The 19,738-nt window shown below is 43.2% G+C and overlaps 1 protein-coding gene across 5 annotated transcripts in view; it reads left to right on the top strand.

Annotated features, from left to right (window-relative positions):
- The window catches only part of PACS2 (phosphofurin acidic cluster sorting protein 2), a 183,534-nt gene that overhangs the window by 132,151 nt on the left and 31,645 nt on the right, over positions 1-19,738 (top strand). For all 5 annotated transcript variants that reach the window (XM_073566764.1, XM_073566767.1, XM_073566766.1 and 2 more), the window contains exons 14-19: positions 716-848; positions 1,245-1,349; positions 6,948-7,054; positions 7,498-7,652; positions 7,979-8,089; positions 8,702-8,831. In XM_073566764.1, the coding sequence (XP_073422865.1) occupies positions 716-848; positions 1,245-1,349; positions 6,948-7,054; positions 7,498-7,652; positions 7,979-8,089; positions 8,702-8,831 (741 nt within the window). The remainder of the gene's footprint in view (positions 1-715; positions 849-1,244; positions 1,350-6,947; positions 7,055-7,497; positions 7,653-7,978; positions 8,090-8,701; positions 8,832-19,738) is intronic.

Raw genomic sequence — 19,738 nt, forward strand, 5'->3', positions numbered from 1 at the left:
AACATGAAAGCATGGATCCATCCTGCCTTGTATCAACGGTTCAGGCTGGTGGTGGTGGTGTCATGGTGTGGGGAATTTTTTCTGGGCACTCTTTGGGCCCCTTGGTACCAATTGAGCGTCGTTGCAACGCCACAGCCTACCTGAGTATTGTTGCTGACCATGTCCATCCCTTTATGACCACAATGTACCCAACATCTGATGGCTACTTTCAGCAGGATAATGCGCCATGTCATAAAGCTCGAATCATCTCAGATTGGTTTCTTGAACATGACAATGAGTTTACTGTACTCAAATGGCCTCCTCAGTCACCAGATCTCAATCCAATAGAGCATCTTTGGGATGTGGTGGAACGGGAGATTCGCATCAGGGATGTGCAGCCGACAAATCTGCGCCAACTGTGTGATGCCATCATGTCAATATGGTCCAAAATCTCTGAGGAATGCTTCCAGCACCTTGTTGAATCTCTGCCACGAAGAATTGAGGCAGTTCTGAAGGCAAAAGGGGGTCCAACCCCTTACTAGCATGGTGTACCTAATAAAGTGGCCAGTGAGTGTGTATGTATGTATATATATATCTCATTCTGCACAATCCCTTTATGCTAAAAGTTCTTTTTGTTTGATATCATTCTTGTTTTCCTTGATCGATTGCAGTGAGGGCTTGTGCTATAGTGATTGTGAGGGTGATTTAATAGATTTTCACTTTTTTCTTATTACAGCTTGGAAGGAAAACAAACGGGTCGTCGTGGTCGGAGCACATCATTGAAAGAAAGGCAAGCATCGCGACCCCAGAATGAGAGAGCCAATAGCCTTGATAATGAACGTTCACCCGATACTCGGAATCATCTTCAGGTAAAGCCGCCAGATAGACATACCCTGGAATCTTACATCTAAAGCATAGTGACTGCTGGGGGAATCGGCTTGGGCAGAGGAGGATAGAGCTATTTTACCTAGTCTCTGTTACACACCATCAAACACAACTTTTTTTTAAGAGGTCCATAATTCAGCATTAAATAGTTTTTTATGTTTCTTGTGGTCATATCAGATCTACAATAATTCTACAATATAAAATTGTCAGCATACAGTTACCACTAGAGGGAGCCCAGAGCCCATTGCAGACTCTCCATACTTTAACATCTGTGATAAGTCAGTATGCAGTAACCCAGCCCACTGTCTAATTGGTATGGGTCTCACGACTGTTTGGCTGTGGCTTTCACCATACATTGCTCAAGTATGTTTCATGTTTAGATTCCCAGGAAAACAGTGTATGATCAGCTCAACCACATCCTGGTTTCTGACGACCATCTCCCTGAAAACATTATCCTTGTCAACATTTCGGACTGGCAGGGCCAGGTAAGGGTCCCTCATTTCATATGTTGCCCACTACTAACATGCTGATATACCAGGAACATGGTTGATCAGACTGACTGCTATACAGATGTGCGCTAATAGATTCATGTTTAAAGCGAATCTGTCAGTAGGTTTTTACTGTGTAATGTGAGAACAGCATGATGTAGAGGCAGAGAGCCTGATTCCAGTGATATATCACTTGTCGTCATTTTTATATAATTCCTGTTTTCTCTGCTGCAGATCTAGCAAAGCTCTAATGCTAAGCTTTGTATAACCCCACCCACACCCCTGATTTGCAGAATTCTGTGAACATTGTGCATTGACAGAAAGCTACCAATCGGTGGGGGGGGGGGGGGTTATACAGAGCAGTTGACTATGAGGCATGAGGAACCTAGTCCTGTAGTGGTAATGTCAGCTGATAAAACAGTGATTTTATTGAAACAGCAGCACCCAGTCTAGTAAGTGAAACATCGCTGGATTCAGGGTTTCAGCCCCTACATCATTCTGCTCTCAGTTTACATAGCAAAAACCTGGCAGCAGATTCCCTTTAACCCCTTCACACCCGAGCCTGTTTTTGCCTTCGTGACCGGGCCAATTGTTTCAATTCTGACCAGTGTCACTTTATGAGGTCATAACTCTAGAACGCTTCAACAGATCCTACTGATTCTGAAATTGTTTTCTCATGACATATTGTACTTCATGATGGTGGTAAAAATTTTTAGATATGATCTGCGCTTATTTGTTAAAAAAATCAAAATTTGGCGAAAATTTAGAAAATTTTGCAATTTTCAAACTTTTAATTTTTATGCCCGTAAATCAGAGAGTGATATCGCACAAAATAGTTAATAAATAACATTTCCCACATGTCTACTTTACATCTGCACAATTTTGGAAACATAATTTTTTTTTTTAGGAAGTTATAAGGGTTAAAAGTTGACCAGCGATTTCTCATTTTTACACCAAAATTTGCAACACCATTTTTTTTAGGGACCACCTCACATTTGAAGTGAGTTTGGGGGGTCAATATGACAGAAAATACCCAAAAGTGACACCATTCTAAAAACTGCACCTCTCCATGTACTCAAAACCACATTCAAGAAGTTTATTAACCCTTCAGGTGCTTCACATGAATGAATGGAATATGGAAGGAAAAAATAAACTTAACTTTTTTTTCACAAACATTTTACTTCAAAACCATTTTTTTTATTTTCACAAGTGTAAAAAGAGAAAATGAACCACAACATTTTTTGTGCAATTTCTCCCGAATACGCCAATACCCCGTATGTGGGGCTAAACCACTGTTTGAGCACACGGCAGAGCTCAGAACGGAAGGAGTGCCGTTTGACTTTTTCAATGCAGAATTGGCTGGAATTGAGATCGGATGCTATGTCGCATTTGGAGAGCCCCTGATGTACCTAAGCAGTGGAAACCCCCCACAAGTGACTCCATTTTGGAAATTAGACCCCCCAAGGGACTTATCTAGATGTGTGGTGAGCACTTTGAACCCTCAAGTGTTTCACTAAAGTTTATAATGTAGAGCCGTGAAAATAAAAAAAATCATTTTTTTCCACAAAAATGATCTTTTAGCCTCCAATTTTTATTTTCCTAAGGGTAACAGGAGAAATTGGACCCTAAAAGTTGTTGTCCAATTTGTCCTGAGTACGTTGGTACCCTATATGTGGGAGAAAACTACTGTTTGGGCACACGGTGGGGCTCGGAAGGGAAGTAGTGACGTTCTGAAATGCAGACTTTGATGGAATGGTCTGCGGGTGTCATGTCGCGTTTGCAGAGCCCCTGATGTACCTAAACAGTGGAAACCCCCCACAAGTGACCCCATTTTGGAAACTAGACCCCCCAAGGAACTTATCTAGATGTGTGGTGAGCACTTTGAACCCCCAAGTGTTTCAGTAAAGTTTATAATGTAGAGGCGTGAAAATAAAAAAATCTTTTTTTTCCACAAAAATGACCTTTTAGCCCCCAATTTTTATTTTCACTAGGGTAACAGGAGAAATTGGACCCTAAGAGTTGTTGTCCAATTTGTCCTGAGTACGCTGGTACCCCATATGTGGGAGAAAACTACTGTTTGGGCACACGGTGGTGCTCGGAAGGGAAGTAGTGACGTTCTGGAATACAGACTTTGATGGAATGGTCTGCGGGCGTCATGTTGCATTTACAGAGCCCCTGATGTGCCTAAACAGTGGAAACCCCCAATTCTAATTCCAACCCTAACCCCAACACACCCCTAACCCTAATCTCAGCCCTAACCATAACCCTAACCAAAAACCTAACACCAACACACCCATAACCTTAATCCCAGCCCTAACCCTAGCCCTAGCCCTAACCTGTGTACCTGCTTTTTTTTCTTTACTTTTTTTTATTTTTGTGACAAGATTGCTGCCCTGCGATCTGACTCATACTAACGCCACTTCTCCTCTGATCTCACACTGACAGATGATCAGAGGTGAAGCAGCGTTACTATGTGACAAGATCACTGCCTGGCACATAATAACGCGACTTCTCCTCTGATCTCACAGTGACAGATGATCAGAGGAGAAGCAGGGTTACTGTGTGACAAGATCGCTGCCTGGCACAGCTGTGCCAGGCAGCGATCTAGTCACACAGTAACGCTGCTTCACCTCTGATCATCTGTCAGTGTTAGATCAGAGGAGAAGCCGCGTTACAATGAGTGAGATTGCCGGGAAACAAGCAGCTTTCCCAGCGATCGCTCCCATTGGCTGCTGTGACGCTGACGTCATCAGGACCTGAACCAATCAGGTCTCGATGACGTCGGGGGTCCCAGCATGCATTGTGCACCGGGATCCCCGCGTTGTAAAGTATGTGGGGGTCCCGGGGGGCACAAAACCGCCGACAGTAGATAAACGTCGGCGCTGCACAAAGCCCAGCAAGCGCCAACGTTTATCTACTGTGGGCGGTCGGGAAGAGGTTAATAGCCAGTAATAGCCTTCCAAATGCTGTACCCCATCGACTTTGATCTCAGAACGCCAGACTTATAAATTTTGATTTAGGTCCAAAATTCTGTGCAGATTATTTTCCTAAGTATTTTTTTTTTCTTTTTGTAACGACAAGAACTCCAAATTCTCGGTAAATACATTTTTTTGAGAAATAAGATGTTTGCACTTTGCCAATAGAGGGAGCACTGGAGCTCACTGCATACTGCGCTATTAAACACAGCTCTGGACTCTAACCCCTTAATGACCGGGGTTATTTTCGTTTTTGCGTTTTGCTCCCTTTCTTCCCAGAGCCATAACTTTTTTTATTTTTCCGTTAATATGGCCATGTGAGGGGCTTATTTTTTGCGGGACGAGTTGTACTTTTGAACAACACCATTGATTTTACCATGTCGTGTACTACAAAACGGGAAAAAAATTCCAAGTGTGGTGAAATTGCAAAAAAAGTGCAATCCCACACTTGTTTTTGCTTGGCTTTTTTGCTAGGTTCACTAAATACTAAAACTGACCCACCGTTATGATTCGCCAGGTCATTACGAGTTCATAGACACCAAACATGTCTAGGTTCTTTTTTATCTAAGTGGTGAAAAAAAAATCCAAAGTTTGCTAAAAGAAAAAAAAAAAAAAACACCACCATTTTCCGAGACCCATAGCGTCTCCATTTTTTGTGATCTGGGGTCGGGTGAGGGCTTATTTTTTGCGTGCCGAGCTGACGTTTTTAATGATACCACCTTTATGCAGACACATTCTTTTGATCGCCCGTTATTGCATTTTAATGCATTGTCACAGAGATCAAAAAAACGTAATTCTGGGGGTTTGACTTTTTCTCGCTACGCCGTTTAGCGATCGGGTTAATGTTTTTTTTTATGCTTTTTTTTTATTGATAGATCGGGCGATTCTGAACGCGGCGATACCTAATATGTGTATGTGGGATTTTTTTTTACTGTTTTATCTTGATTGGGGCGAAAGGGGGGTGATTTGAACTTTTTAGTTTTTTTTTCTATTTTTTTTTTATTTTTAAACATTTTTGTTTTTACTTTTGGCATGCTTCAATAGCCTCCATAGGAGGCTTGAAGCATGCACAACTCGATCGGCTCTGCTACATATGGGCGATGAGCAGATCGCCCATATGTAGCAGATTTACTCCTGTGCTTTCAGCGCCGACCACCGGGCGGTGCTGAAAGCCATCAGCCTGGAACAACCATAGAGGTCTCTATGAGACCTCTGATTGTCCAGGCAACGTGACGGGGGTCGGCGATGAGCTCACTTCCAGCCCGGCGGCCGGAAGTGCTATTTAAATGATCGCTGTCAGCTTTGACAGCGGGATTTAACTACCGTAGTTAATAGGTGCAGGCGGACGGCGATTCCGCTCGCGCCTATTGCGGGCACATGTCAGCTGTTCAAAACAGCTGACATGTCCCGGCTTTGATGCGGGCTCAGCGCCGGAGCCATCATCAAAGCAGGGGAGATGTCTGATGACGGACTGTGTCCGTCATTGGACATTAAGGGGTTAAAGGGAACTGGTCACCTCACTTTTTGCATAGCGATATGAACTTGTTAGGATCGCTGGTGTGTCGCTACATAATCGCTGGTGAGCTGCCAAACAGGCAGCTTCACCAGCGATCAGCACCAGCGATGACATTTAGAAACCCGCTGTTTACCTTGGTTACCAGCTCCCTGCACCAGCGTGCTGGTAACTAAGGTACACAGGGGGTTTCTAAGCGCCGCGCGGCGCTTAGAAACCCGCTGTTTACCTTGGTTACCAGCTCGCTGATCATTGGTTTCCCGCCTGCCACACGCAGCGATGCGTGCTGGCCAGCGGGAGTCCAACGATCAAAAAAAATGTCCAGGGCTTTCCACAACGATCAGCGATACCCGGCAGGGGGGCCGGTTTCTGATAGGTGTCACACACCGCGATCTCGCAGGTGAGATTGCTGTTGTCACAAAACTTGTGACTCAGCAGCGATCTCGCTACCGAGATCGCTGTGTGTGATGGGGCCTTAGATTATACTCACCCGAGGGTCCGGTCCGATGGGTGTCACGGTTCTGTCCGGCGCCTCCCATCTTCTAGCGATGCCGTCCTCCTTCTTACTTCTACCGCGGCTCCTGCGCAGGCGTACTATATCTACCCTATTGAGGGCAGAACAGAGTACTGCAGTGCGCAGGTGCCGGGAAAGGTCAGAGGGGTCCGGCGCCTGCGCATTGCAGTACTTTACTCTGCCCTCAATAGGACAGATATAGTACGCCTGCATAGAAGCCGCCGCAGAAGTAAGGAGGAGGATGGCATCGCTATAAGATGGGAGGTGCCGGACCGGACCCTCAGGTGAGTATAATCTAACTCGTTTTTCTTATCTTTCAGGTTACGTCAGAATGTTATAGAATGTTGTAGATAAGCCCCTGATGGCGGTGGCCACATCTCATAGGGCAAAAATGAGGTGACAGATTCCCTTTGTGATCTTTTAGGAATGAAAAATGTTTAACCTATTTAATATAGCATCATATTTAAAGATAAACCTTTATTAGTCTATGGTCTGCATAGATAAGAGTTCCAGCTCCCTAACCTGTGTGTGTGTGTATATGTATGTAACTATTAAATATGTGTGAAATACATTTAACAGTTTTTATTTTTCAGCTTCTTTCAGAAATCTTGCAAAAACACGATCTTCCTCTAGTCTGCACTTGCTCTCCAGCAGATATTCAAGCTGCTTTCAATACCATAGTGTCCAGAATACAGCGATAGTAAGTGTCAAGTGTTGGTCTCCGTGCTGCATCGGATATTGATCTCGCTAGCTCCTTCACCTCTGCTCCAATCTTTTCTGTTCGTGGCCAGACTCTGGTCTCCTAACATATGGAAAAAATGTTATTCCTTGACCGATCCTCTCTAATCTTTATTATCTTATAGATCAGGTAGGCCCAACCACTATGACCCACACCCATAGGCAGCTATTTCCATAGCCCCATAGAGAATGAATGGGACAAAGGTCAGACATGCACTTGCCTAACCATTCTAAAAGGGGATGACTGTGCCCCATTCAGCCTAGTGGTCAGACCCCCACTGATCCATAAGTTATTACTTCTCTTCCTTGGACACCTCCTCTGAATCTGCTCCTATTATAATAAATGGATCTGTGATGTGCATGATAAAACGGAAAGTATTGATTTTCAGTATGTTCTCTTTTTAGTTGTAATTGCAATTCACAGCCACCAAATCCTGTGAAAGTTGCGGTAGCAGGCGCTCAGAATTACCTCAGTGCTGTCCTCAGACTGTTTGTGGAGCAGCTGTCACACAAAACCCCAGACTGGGTGGGATACCTGCGCTTTCTCATTATCCCATTAGGTAAGTTTCATTGATTCTTCCCAGCAAGGCTCAGAGGTTCATATAAATGTGCTCGTGTAAGGGTTCGTTATAACAGGTGGTTATTGACTATATATCACTGCTCGTTTAATGGGATTCCTCTGCAATTCACTGCCTAGCGTAAAAGGCCCTTATGAAATGGGGTAATGAGACTGTGAGCTCCTCTGGGCTCTGATGGGCATTCAATCTCCAGTACATGCTGAACACCCATCACCCCCACACCATTTGTGCCCACCATTAGACCATTATTCTTCTAAATTAAATGGTGTTTGAAAGTACTTTGTTTCTTGTTTGTTTGTTTTTTGCAGGCTCCAATCCCGTAGCTAAATACCTGGGCACTGTGGACTACAAATACAACAACCTTTTCCAGGATTCAGCTTGGAGAGAACTTTTCACAAAACTGGATGCACAAACCTCAGGTAATGTAATTATTGTGGAGAAGGAAAACATCTTAAACCGACCCTTGGATTCTACATTGTACCTTGTGGCCACCTCTTCACTTATGGTGCCGCAGATATCCAGGCCCTTCAACGTAATTTGGCTGCCAGATACTCAGACTTCCGCATTCATGCTATGTTTCAATAGCTTCATATCGCTAATTGGACCATTCCCCAGCTAATTATTATAGAAAAAACAGAGGGTCGCTTTAAAGGGAATCTGTCCATAGGATCACCCTTTTTAAGCCGTCTATATGGGCATTCAGGTCATAGAAAGTTGAATAAAATGATACCTTAATATCTGCAATCTGAAATTTTATGCCCGAGAAATCCACAGTTTTCTTAAAATGTAAATGAACTGTTAAGATCTGTGGGCCAGGCATAGATCCCCCCGAGAATCTTCCTCCAGAGAATTATATTCAAAAAAAGGCACTATTACCCCAGTGTGAGGCATGTAATGACTTACAGTTTGATGTCATGTCTCACTCTTGTAAATCCACAGATGAAGCTTAACCTCCAATAAGCTTTATATATATATATATATATATATATAATTTTTTTTATTTTTTTTTTTTATTTTTTGCCTTTTTCCAGATGTGTCCCTGCTGTCTACTATACAGGAGCCTCCTGATGTGGTGTCACGTGTCACGCAGTACATTGCCGGAGCAAACTGCGCCCATCAGCTGCCCATAGCAGAGGCCATGTTGACTTACAAACAGAAAAGGTATACTGTGGGTCTTTACATTTTTAATTCAAGCATTGTGAACATGGTACATTTTTTATTTTGCTTTCCTCTCTCCGGTACCACTGTAGGACAAGGATTACTTGATCCATTACTCGATCCCTGCAATCGCTCCATGTCATATGTTTTTTTTTTTTCTAAACATTTTAGGCAGTTTTTATCACATCTTGGGTAGCATAAAACCTCATTTTTCTACATAGTTAGAAGATGCACGTTAATATTTAGTTATAAAAGAGAACATGTGTAGAAAATGCTATCTGACCTGCAGGTGGGATATTACAGAGCTGGAGAAGCTGATCAAACAGTCATAGATATATTTGTGAGAAACGTTTCAATTGAACTTGCTTTTAATGCATTGTAATCCCTGATGTTTGTGCAGAAGAGTCAAGTGGGCGGTCCCTGTATGACTGTGTATCTAGAGATAGATATATAGTGAGTCACTAGTAGCACCGAGCACTGGACTCATGCATACTAACACCAGGGATTTCAGTGAAAAAGATAACAAGTTATTCTGAATCCTTTCCCACACCTCTATATATCATTCTGCTCAGCTACTTCCCTGTACTGGGCCATCCACAGACGGACTGCATGGACAACCAGATTATACGGGATAACCACGTTACAGCATGTCTTATTGCTCATTAACATGCCATGGGTCTAATATCGTAACCAAAACCATGAGACACCTCTGTCTGGCAGAAAACATCACATATTTTAGTGATGAGGGAATACTCCTCATGTCCTTGTGACTAACACGAATCCAACCAAGATGCCAAGTAATCGCACCCTTAATATTTTATTGGCTGCCATCATTCTGCAGAAACTGAAGCGTAATCAGATATGTTAATTAGGGTGGTCGGTGCACCCTTGGTGTTTCCAAGAGGTGCTCTGCTCTACCCCCTGGTTTTGCATGTTCTTCCCTGGTGTGATTGGCAGCACTGACTTGCCTGAGCGTTCTCTGCATACAGTGCTTTCTCCATGGCACTGTCAATTACCAATGAGTGGAGGCGGGGCATGTGAAGCCAGTGGGCGGAGCAGGGCATGAGCCTCTTCTGATAAGTGGGCAGTCGGATGTTTGAGCCCCCCACATTGAAGGCTTGTTATGCAGCTGGCCATTCACACTAAATATATATTAGTGCAACCTGCCAATTTCTATGTGTCTGGCCAACCTTCTGCTTCATATGGTCGCCCCTACCAGCCGTAGTGAGTGACTGTCAATTAAGGAACACACTGATGAATCACACCTACCTGACTCTTTATTTCTCTGGGAGGTAAGCGGCCACCAGAGGTGTCTGCCTGCTGCTTACTTACCACTATGAACACTCTTCAGAGCCATGCATGTACGTGTATAGGGAAGTCGGGAGAATTGGCAAATATTACAAACCTTTTATGCATTAATTGCACTGTTGCTACATACGTAAAGTGTGAGGTTATTTGCCCTCATTTGACCAAAGTATATGAGCCTATCTGCCTATCAGAAGACGACATCTTCTTTAGTCTAGCTTTAACGTTAGTGGATAGGGTGCAGGGTCTCATAGATAGCCACTTTGGTGACTGCAATCAGATGCACGTATGCAGACATTATACCATAACACTCTTATGAACTGTAGTGTTGCTTTAGGTGTAAAACCTTTAGGCTCTTGGCTCATATTTTCACCTAAGTGGTTTTAATTGGTTCAAAGTGTAGCTGGATCCTATTCTTTACCAGTTCATTTGAGGCCTGGGCACAAAGAGGCAGCCCTCTTCCTGGCAGATGGGCTCACACAGTTTGATTGTAATGTAAAACCAAAGTTTAGCAATAGTGGGCATCATATACGTATATAATGTCAGCAGAGCGCTGCTGCAGATCATGGTACACGTATACAATACGAGCAGCTATCAATAGGAGTATACCAGGAAGAATAACCATTCCTGGGTTGTGTCTCTGCCACCATACAGTCACTGCTTCCTCTTTCCGAAAAGATCCGGGTACAAAGCACAATGCATTCGTGTCATCGATGTTGTCTGATAACTTTTCTACTTTCTTTTTTTTCCTTTTTTATTTCCATTTATCGTTGCTTTCTCAAAAGGAAAAAAAGTTTTCATTTTGATTTTGCCTTAAGGTATCATGTCCTCTCTGGGTAACCATGTTTTCCTTTTCTTCTTGCTGCACCTCTATGCCTTGTGTAATCGACATGCAAGCTTTTGCTAGAAATGCATTGTCTATTTTACTATTTCCAGTACTTTAAAGGACAAATCCAGTCCTAGTTGCCCGTAAAGCTGTAGACACTTCCTCCAGATGGCCCTCGTTAGAAGCTATACTGCTTCTATCAAACACTGATCACCCAGTTGGGGTTGTGCAGTGACATCTCCGTCACAGAGCAGTAGAATAGATTTCTGTGTATTTCTGTGCCTGACAATTGGTTGCCACATTACAAGCCTATTGAACCCAAGGCCGGAGCCTAGACTTTCCCTAACTGCTATATACACGGACAAGATTATGAATCTGAATGGGTAGGAGATTTTCCATGTCGGACTGGAGTTGCTCTTTAATGTAGACACATCAGTGGCCAAAATTGTAGATATCGTACCTTTTTTTTAAAAAGAAATAGGGAATTTTTTGCGCTTAATGGCTCTTAACACCAGTTGTTTGGTTTTTTTTGTTTTTTTTGAAAATCGTAAAATGATATCTCATTGGAAAGACAGTGTAATGCGGAATGAAATGCAACGCATTTTACAGGGGAATTCATAGTAGAACAGCCCCTCTAGACAAGAAAAGTGAAACACCTAGAGAAAGATAAAATATTCGAAACCTTTAAATTTTTCTCAATTAGTACTTCTTTGTGAAACCTTTAGCCTTCCAGTGGAGTAAACTCATTTCATAATGTAGAATCAAGATCATATTATTGCTTCTATTAATTGTGCTTTATTCCTGGGTTCCATCTAGCAAGTTTTTTTAATCGGCATCCCGTGACATATTACATACCTGTATGTGGTTGTCGGGTTATGAGTTGTTGAGGGGACTCAGGAGCTGAACTCTCTCCACAAGCATCAGATACCGGCTTCTGTCTCTAGAAGCCATGGCCAGAGATGGGCTCCAGCTGTAGTTCTTAACCATTTGAATGCTGCTTTCAATTATTGATGGAGGCATGCAAATGGAATGCGTTTCGCCGCTCGCACATTCCCACTTTTTTCAGTACCCTGTGACACGATCGTAGAGTAGTTGTTGGGTTACAATGACAGCCGGAGGCTTGCTGAAGGCGTCCATCATTGCCATCTTGTTATACATCTGGAGCTCTGCTATCTATGCTCAGCTTCAAAGGAGACCTGCATCTTCATTATTGGACTATCGTCTATTCAAGTCCGCTGTGGGGACTGAAAAATTAGATTTTGGGTACTTAAAATGAAATCTTTATTTCCCTGAGCCTTCATTAGGGGGCACAGGTAACCAGAGGTGTATGCTGCTGCCACTAGGAGGCTAACACTAGGCAGAAAAAATTAGCTGCTCTTCAGCAGTGTACACCCACCAACTACCACCAAGCTAATCAGTTAGTCAAAAAGCAGCAGGAAGGAGAAACCGATAGCATTAAAATTTAACTTCTAATGGCACCACCAAGGAAGGGTGCTGTGTCACCAATGAAAGCTCCTAGAAAAAGATCTAAACATGAACACCCAAAATCTTATTTTCTCTATAGCTTCAGCGGAGGACCATGTGACATCCTAACGCAGTCCCTAAGGTGGGAAAAACGGCTACTTACAGATCTAGGACTTTTCCACTGCTGCACGCATAATCTTCCCGTCCGTCCATCAGCCAAAGCATAGATGTGAACTTGGAGAAGGTATGGACTGAAGCCTTGCATTACAGCCTTGCAGACCTGCAATGCAGAGGCCTACTGGTGAACTGCCCAGGAAGGCCCGCTGAACGTGTGGAGTGAGCAATGACCCCGAGCTGGGGGTAATCTTTTTTCCACTCCATACATTTCCAGGATGATGGAACAAATTCACTGGGCAACGGTATCCTTAGAAGCAGGATGACCTCTACAATGACCCTCAGTAATGATGAAAAAAGAATCTGAACGTCTGTCCTGGAAATGTAGAGACGCTGAGCTCTGACAAGATGCAGTTTGTGTTGAGACCATTTCAGAGGACGAGACTGAAAAGCAGAAACCACCTTCGTGAGAAAGTATGGAATTGGACGTAGAACCACCTTGTCCTCATGGAACACAAGGATAGGCAAATGACGGGAAAGAGCTGCAATTTCGAGAGAGAGTAATATTTAGAATGGGTTCAAGTTCAAAGGGTGAACCCTGAAGAGCAGACAAGACCAAATTGATATCCCAGGGCTCCAGGGGTGACCAATAATGAGGGACGGAGTGAGCAACTCCCTGCAAGAAAGTCTTGATTTGGAAATGAGAGGCCAAGTTCTTCTGGAAGAGGATTGAAAGGGCGGAGACTTGACCCTTTATTGAGCTGAGAAACTGACCATAATCCAGGCCTGACTGCTAGAAAGCCAGAAAGGAGGGATGAGGAAAGGACAGTGGCGCAACCTGATTGGTCTTGAATCATTGAAAAAAGACTTTCCAAGTGAATTGGTATGTGCGGGAGGAAGACTGTTTTCTCACTTTGATCATGGTCTGGATAACCTGGTAGAACTGCGGACTCAACAGTCATGCCAATAACCTAAGAGACATTGAATTCTGATGTAAGAGACCCTGGGAAAGTAGGTCGGGATCATCTGGGAGCCTCCAGGGTATGTGTTATGATTAGGTAACCGTGGAGAATAACGGGGGAATAGACTAGGCAACCAGATAACCAGAGAGGTTGGTAGCTTAGCGGATTTCAGACCCCTAAACTGACAATACAACAAGAATTAGCCGTGGGATGTACCTACGATGCCCTAGACGCCGCGGCACAGCCACAGAATTAACTAAGCCTAAAGAGAGAAATGGGAAAGCTAAACTGCCCCGGAGTAGAACCCCAAAGGAATAGATAGCCCCTGAACATATATTGCCGGTAAGACAAGATGAAGCACAAAACACAGGCAGAGAATAGAGTAAGCAAATGATGGGGCCCAAACTGTCTAAATAGAACAGGACAGAAAAGGATACTGTCTGCAATCACGTAAAAAACCCTAAAAAAAATCCAACACGTCTGATATTCAAAAATACTGAGGCCACACGACCTCTCCCCCACTAAATCAGAACTCTGGTGTGAACTGGTTACTTAAAAGACTAACATACGCTGTGGCATATGGAACAGAGTCCAGTGCAGGTCCCAGCAGGGAACCAGGCTGAACTCACACCAGCTAAGCAAAAATCAGAGACAAGCAAAAATGGATCCAATGCAAAAAAAGATTCAAGAAGACAAATAACTTATCTGAAAGATGCAGGATGGAGCAGAAGACAAGCAGACTTCAAAATATGCTCAGGAAGCAAACCAACTCACCGGCAAGAGCTGAGGGAAGGTTGTTCACTTAAATCTCCCCAGTCTGTAACACCTGACCTCCAATCATCCTGCTCAGGTGATTGACTTCTGTCAGCTAGACCAGCTCCATTACCAGCAGCAACCACCAGAGGGAGCCCAAACTCAGAAGCCAGGTCAAAAGTGTTTACACTAGGTATGTCTGCAAGAAGACTGATTTGTCTCCACATAGGCTGTTATGGGCCAATCTAGAGCTACAAGGATGAAATATATAGAAACATAAAATTAGCCTTATCCGCGAACACGTGTAACATGAGAAAAATTAAAAACGCTAGAACTGCATTTTTCCCTACATACAGGTGCTTCTCCCAAAATTAAAATATCATCAAAAAGTTAATTTATTTTAGTTCTTTATTACAAAAAGTGAAACTCATATATGATGATAAATTTTATTTCTATAGCGCCAACATTCCGCAACACTTTACATTTCAGAGGGGACTTGTACAAATGATAGACATTACAGCATAACAATAATCACATAGATCATGACAGATACCAAGAGGAATGAGGGCCCTGCTCGCAAGCTTACAATCTATGAGGAAAAAAAGGTAGACACGAAAGGTGGGTGGTAACAATTGCCCTGATTGTTTGGGTCAGCCATAATGTTAAATGTGTAACAGTACAGACACAGAGGGCTAATAGATGCATAAAGCATGTGGGAACATGATACAGGGAACCTGGTTATGGTAAAACTTTTGACTGTGCCACACAGGGATAGTTAGGTTAATGTGTTGAGGCTGTAGGCCAATCTGAATAAATGCGTTTTTGGGGCACGCTTAAAATTGTAGGGATTGGGATCTAATCGTATTGACCTGGGAAGTGCATTCCAAAGAATTGGCACAGCACATGTAAAGTCTTGGAGACTGGAGTGGGAGGTTCTGATTATTGAGGATGCTTACCTCAGGTCATCAGGAGGGCACGGGTAGGGTGGTAGACTGAAACTAGGAAGGAGATGTAGAGAGGTGCTGAGCCATGGAGTGCTTTGTGGGTGAGGGTAATAAGTTTGTACTTGATTCTGGAGTGGATGGGTAGCCAGTGTAAGGACTGGCACAAGGTAGAGGCATCAGTGTAACGACTGGTGAGTCATACATGATATATCCATTACAAACAGAGTGATCTACTTCAAGTGTTTTTCTGTTAATATTGATGATTATGGCTTACAGCCAATGAAAACTCAAGTCATTATCTCAGTAAATTAGAATAATAAAAAAAACACCTGCAAAGGCTTTCTAAGCTTTTAAAAAAGTCCATCAGACTGCTTCACTATGCTCAACAATAATGGGGAAGACTGCTAACTTGAAAGATGTCCAGAAGGCAGTCATTGACACACTCCACAAGCAGAATAAGCTACAAAAGGTCATTGCTTAAGAAGCTGGCTGTTCACAGAGTGCTGCATCCAAACATATTATTGGAAAGTTGAGTGGAAGGAAAAAGTGTGGTAGAAAAAGGTGCACAGGCAACCAGGATAACTGCAGCCTTGAAAGGATTAAGAAAAGGCCATTCAAAAATTTGGGGGAGATTCACAAGGAGTGGACTGTTGTTGGAATCATTGCTTCAAGAGCCACCACACACAGACGTATCCAGGACATGGGCTGCAAGTGTCGCATTCCTTGTGTTAAGCCACTCATGACCAATAGACAATGCCAGAAGCGTCTTACCTGGGCCAAGGAGAAGATCTGGACTGTTGCTCAGTGGATCAAGGTGTTGCTTTCAGATGAAAGTAAATTTTGCATTTAATTTGGAAATCAAGGTCCCAGAGTTGAGGAACAGTGGAGAGGCCACAATCCAAGCTGCTTGAGGTTTACTGTGAAGTTTCCACAATCAGTGATGGTTTGGGGAGCCATGTAATCTGCTGGTGTAGGCCCACTGTGTTTTATCAAGACCAAAGTCAGCGCAGCCATCTACCAGGAAATGTTAGACGACAAGCTTTGTGGAGATGGGAATTCCATTCCCCAGCAGGACTGGGCACCTGTCCACACTGCCAAAAGTACCAATACCTGGTTTACAAACAACAGTATCACTGTGCTTGATTGGCCAGCAAACTCGCCTGACCTTAACCTGATAGAGAATGTATGGGGTATTGTCAAGAGGAAGATGAGACACCAGACCCAACAATGCAGACGAGCTGAAGGCTGCTATAAAAGCAACCTGGGCTTCCATAACACCTCAGCAGTGCCACAGGCTGATCAGCTCCATGGCACGCTGCATTGATGCAAAAGGAGCCCTGGCCAAGTATTGAGTGCATTTACTGAACATACATTTCAGTAGGCCAACATTTTGGATTTTATAATCATTTTTTCAAGCTGGTGTTATAAAGTATTCTAATTTACTGATTTAATAACTTTTGGGTTTTCATTGGCTGTAAGCCATTATCAACATTAACAGAAATAAACACATAAAATAGATCATTCTGTTTGTATTGACTCTATATAATGAGTTTTACTTTTTGTATTGAAGAACTGAAATAAACTAACTTTTTGATGATATTCTCTTTTTGCGAGAAGCACCTGTAAATTCAGTAATCAACAATCAAAGCTTCTGGATATACCCCATAATGATGTAAATAAAACAATCTGCTCGCCATACAAAAAATAAGTCTTTACAAACCTCAATTGACAGAGCAGAGGCTTCTTTTTTGGTCCACCAGACTTTTCTGACAGCCAGATCCCTGCTGCCTAACTATGGGAGCCGGCTGTCAATCAAAATGACCTTGGAAGTCCCGTTGCGTCAGTAGGGCAGCTGAATCCCCGGCCAGAGCACTCTGTTCTGGGAAAGAACAGTACCATGCACAACAGGCAGGTAAGTTGCAAACTTCAAACCACGTCAACACTGTTCACTTTCTACTGATGACTTTGCAATGTCTTAATTCCTCTATCCCCATCTGCTGTTGTGCACCTTTTCCTGCCTTTACCAGTCTGGTTTTGTGTTGACTTATACTGCATGATTGTCAGGAATGAGCCTTTTTGTCCCCATAATCATGCAGGGTATAAATGGCTAACAATCATCCATTGATGAGCAAAACCATTGCTCGTAGGGTGAAATTATTTATTTTTTTTAAAGGAACTGGTCAGCACAGAATGACTGTTCAAACCAAGTTCAACTGGGGCTCTTCAGAACACCAGCTCTCGGGATGGGAGTGGACAACTTTTGTCCCCAGCAATTGGGAAGTTATCCCCTACCCCACAGATGACTTTCGAACTTGAGAATAGCCTTTAATATGATTTTTCCAATGATATATAGTTTTATTGAAAAAAAAAACAACTTGTGTTATAAGCGTTCAAAAAGCACTTTTTTCAAAAGGTTTCTACATTTTTGGCCGCTAGTGTATAAAGTCGGTGTGTCTGGAGTTAATTGCTAGTTGGTATAAGATTTATTCTTGCCTGCTAAAGACTTGACAGTTCCTCTATCTAATTTCCCCCCATAAAACATGCAAGCATTTACTTGTGAGGGGAACGGGGGCATCAATGGGGACTGTGGCTGGACTGTTAGGATTGGCCGCTTTGCATTTCTCTGTCATCCCTTTGCTTGCAGGGTCAGATCCCTTTTCAGGGTGTAAGGATTGGGCAGCAGCTTGGGTCTCTGAATGTGACTGCGTTGTGTGCTGTTTGCCTTGTGGTTACCAAACCATTTTTATCTCTTTGAATAAGGCGGAGTTCACACATGCGTTCATCATAGGAACCAAAAACTGGAACCGTCGCAGGACATGAAAATGGTACTGCTCCATCTAATGTACCAGAATCTGCGGCACAGGTTCTGATGCTGGTGTGAACTTGGCCTAAAGGGAACTTTACAGTCTGCTGTGCTTTGTCTCCAATAATAGAAACCTGCTGAAACCTCCCTCTGCTTCATTGCTTGTAGCTTTTTATTAAGCATCCTAACAATTCTGTGAATATTGATGAGCTTAACAGGAAGCAGTGTCATCAGAAAAGGGCCTATTTATAGCAGTTTTTTGTGTTGCAAGTATTTTTTAAGAATTATGGTTGTGCTTTTTTCATATCATGATATTTATTAAAAGAAATTATATACAGTACAGACCAAAAGTTTGGACACACCTTCTCATTCAAAGAGTTTTCTTTCTTTTCATGACTATGAAAATTGTAGATTCACTCTGAAGGCATCAAAACTATGAATTAACACATGTGGAATTATATAATTAACAAAAAAGTGTGAAACAACTGAAAATATGTCTTATATTCTAGGTTCTTCAAAGTAGCCACCTTTTGCTTTGATTACTGCTTTGCACACTCTTGGCATTCTTTTGATGAGCTTCAAGAGGTAGTCACTGGAAATGGTCTTCCAACAGTCTTGAAGGAGTTCCCAGAGATGCTTAGCACTTGTTGGCCCTTTTGCCTTCACTCTGCGGTCCAGCTCACCCCAAACCATCTCGATTGGGTTCAGGTCTGGTGTCTGTGGAGGCCAGGTCATCTGGCATTGCACCCCATCACTCTCCTTCTTGGTCAAATAGCCCTTACACAGCCTGGAGGTGTGTTTGGGGTCATTGTCCTGTTGAAAAATAAATGATGGTCCAACTAAACGCAAACCGGATGGAATGGCATGCTGCTGCAAGATGCTGTGGTAGCCATGCTGGTTCAGTATGCCTTCAATTTTGAATAAATCCCCAACAGTGTCACCAGCAAAGCACCCCCCCACACCATCACACCTCCTCCTCCATTCTTCACGGTGGGAACCAGGCATGTAGAGTCCATCCGTTCACCTTTTCTGCGTCGCACAAAGACACGGTGGTTGGAACCAAAGATCTCAAATTTGGACTCATCAGACCAAAGCACAGATTTCCACTGGTCTAATGTCCATTCCTTGTATTCTTTAGCTCAAACAAGTCTCTTCTGTTTGTTGGCTGTCCTTAGCAGTGGTTTCCTAGCAGCTATTTTACCATGAAGGCCTGCTGCACAAAGTCTCCTCTTAACAGTTGTTGTAGAGATGTGTCTGCTGCTAGAACTCTGTGTGGCATTGACCTGGTCTCTAATCTGAGCTGCTGTTAACCTGCGATTTCTGAGGCTGGTGACTCGGATGAACTTATCCTCCGCAGCAGAGGTGACTCTTGGTCTTCCTTTCCTGGGGCGGTCCTCATGTGAGCCAGTTTCTTTGTAGCGCTTGATGGTTTTTGCCACTGCACTTAGGGACACTGTCAAAGTTTTCCCAGTTTTTCGGACTGACTGACCTACATTTCTTAAAGTAATGATGGCCACTCGTTTTTCTTTACTTAGCTGCTTTTTTCTTGCCATAATACAAATTCTAACAGTTTATTCAGTAGGACTATCAGCTGTGTATCCACCAGACTTCAGCACAACACAACTGATGGTCCCAACCTCATTTATAAGGCAAGAAATCCCACTTATTAAACCTGACAGGGCACACCTGTGAAGTGAAAGCCGTTTCCGGTGACTACCTCTTGAAGCTCATCAAGAGAA

The sequence above is a fragment of the Dendrobates tinctorius genome, unplaced genomic scaffold (assembly GCF_039654945.1).
Source record: "Dendrobates tinctorius isolate UK_male_01 unplaced genomic scaffold, ASM3965494v1 ptg000019l, whole genome shotgun sequence".
Taxonomy (NCBI): Eukaryota; Metazoa; Chordata; class Amphibia; order Anura; family Dendrobatidae; genus Dendrobates; species Dendrobates tinctorius.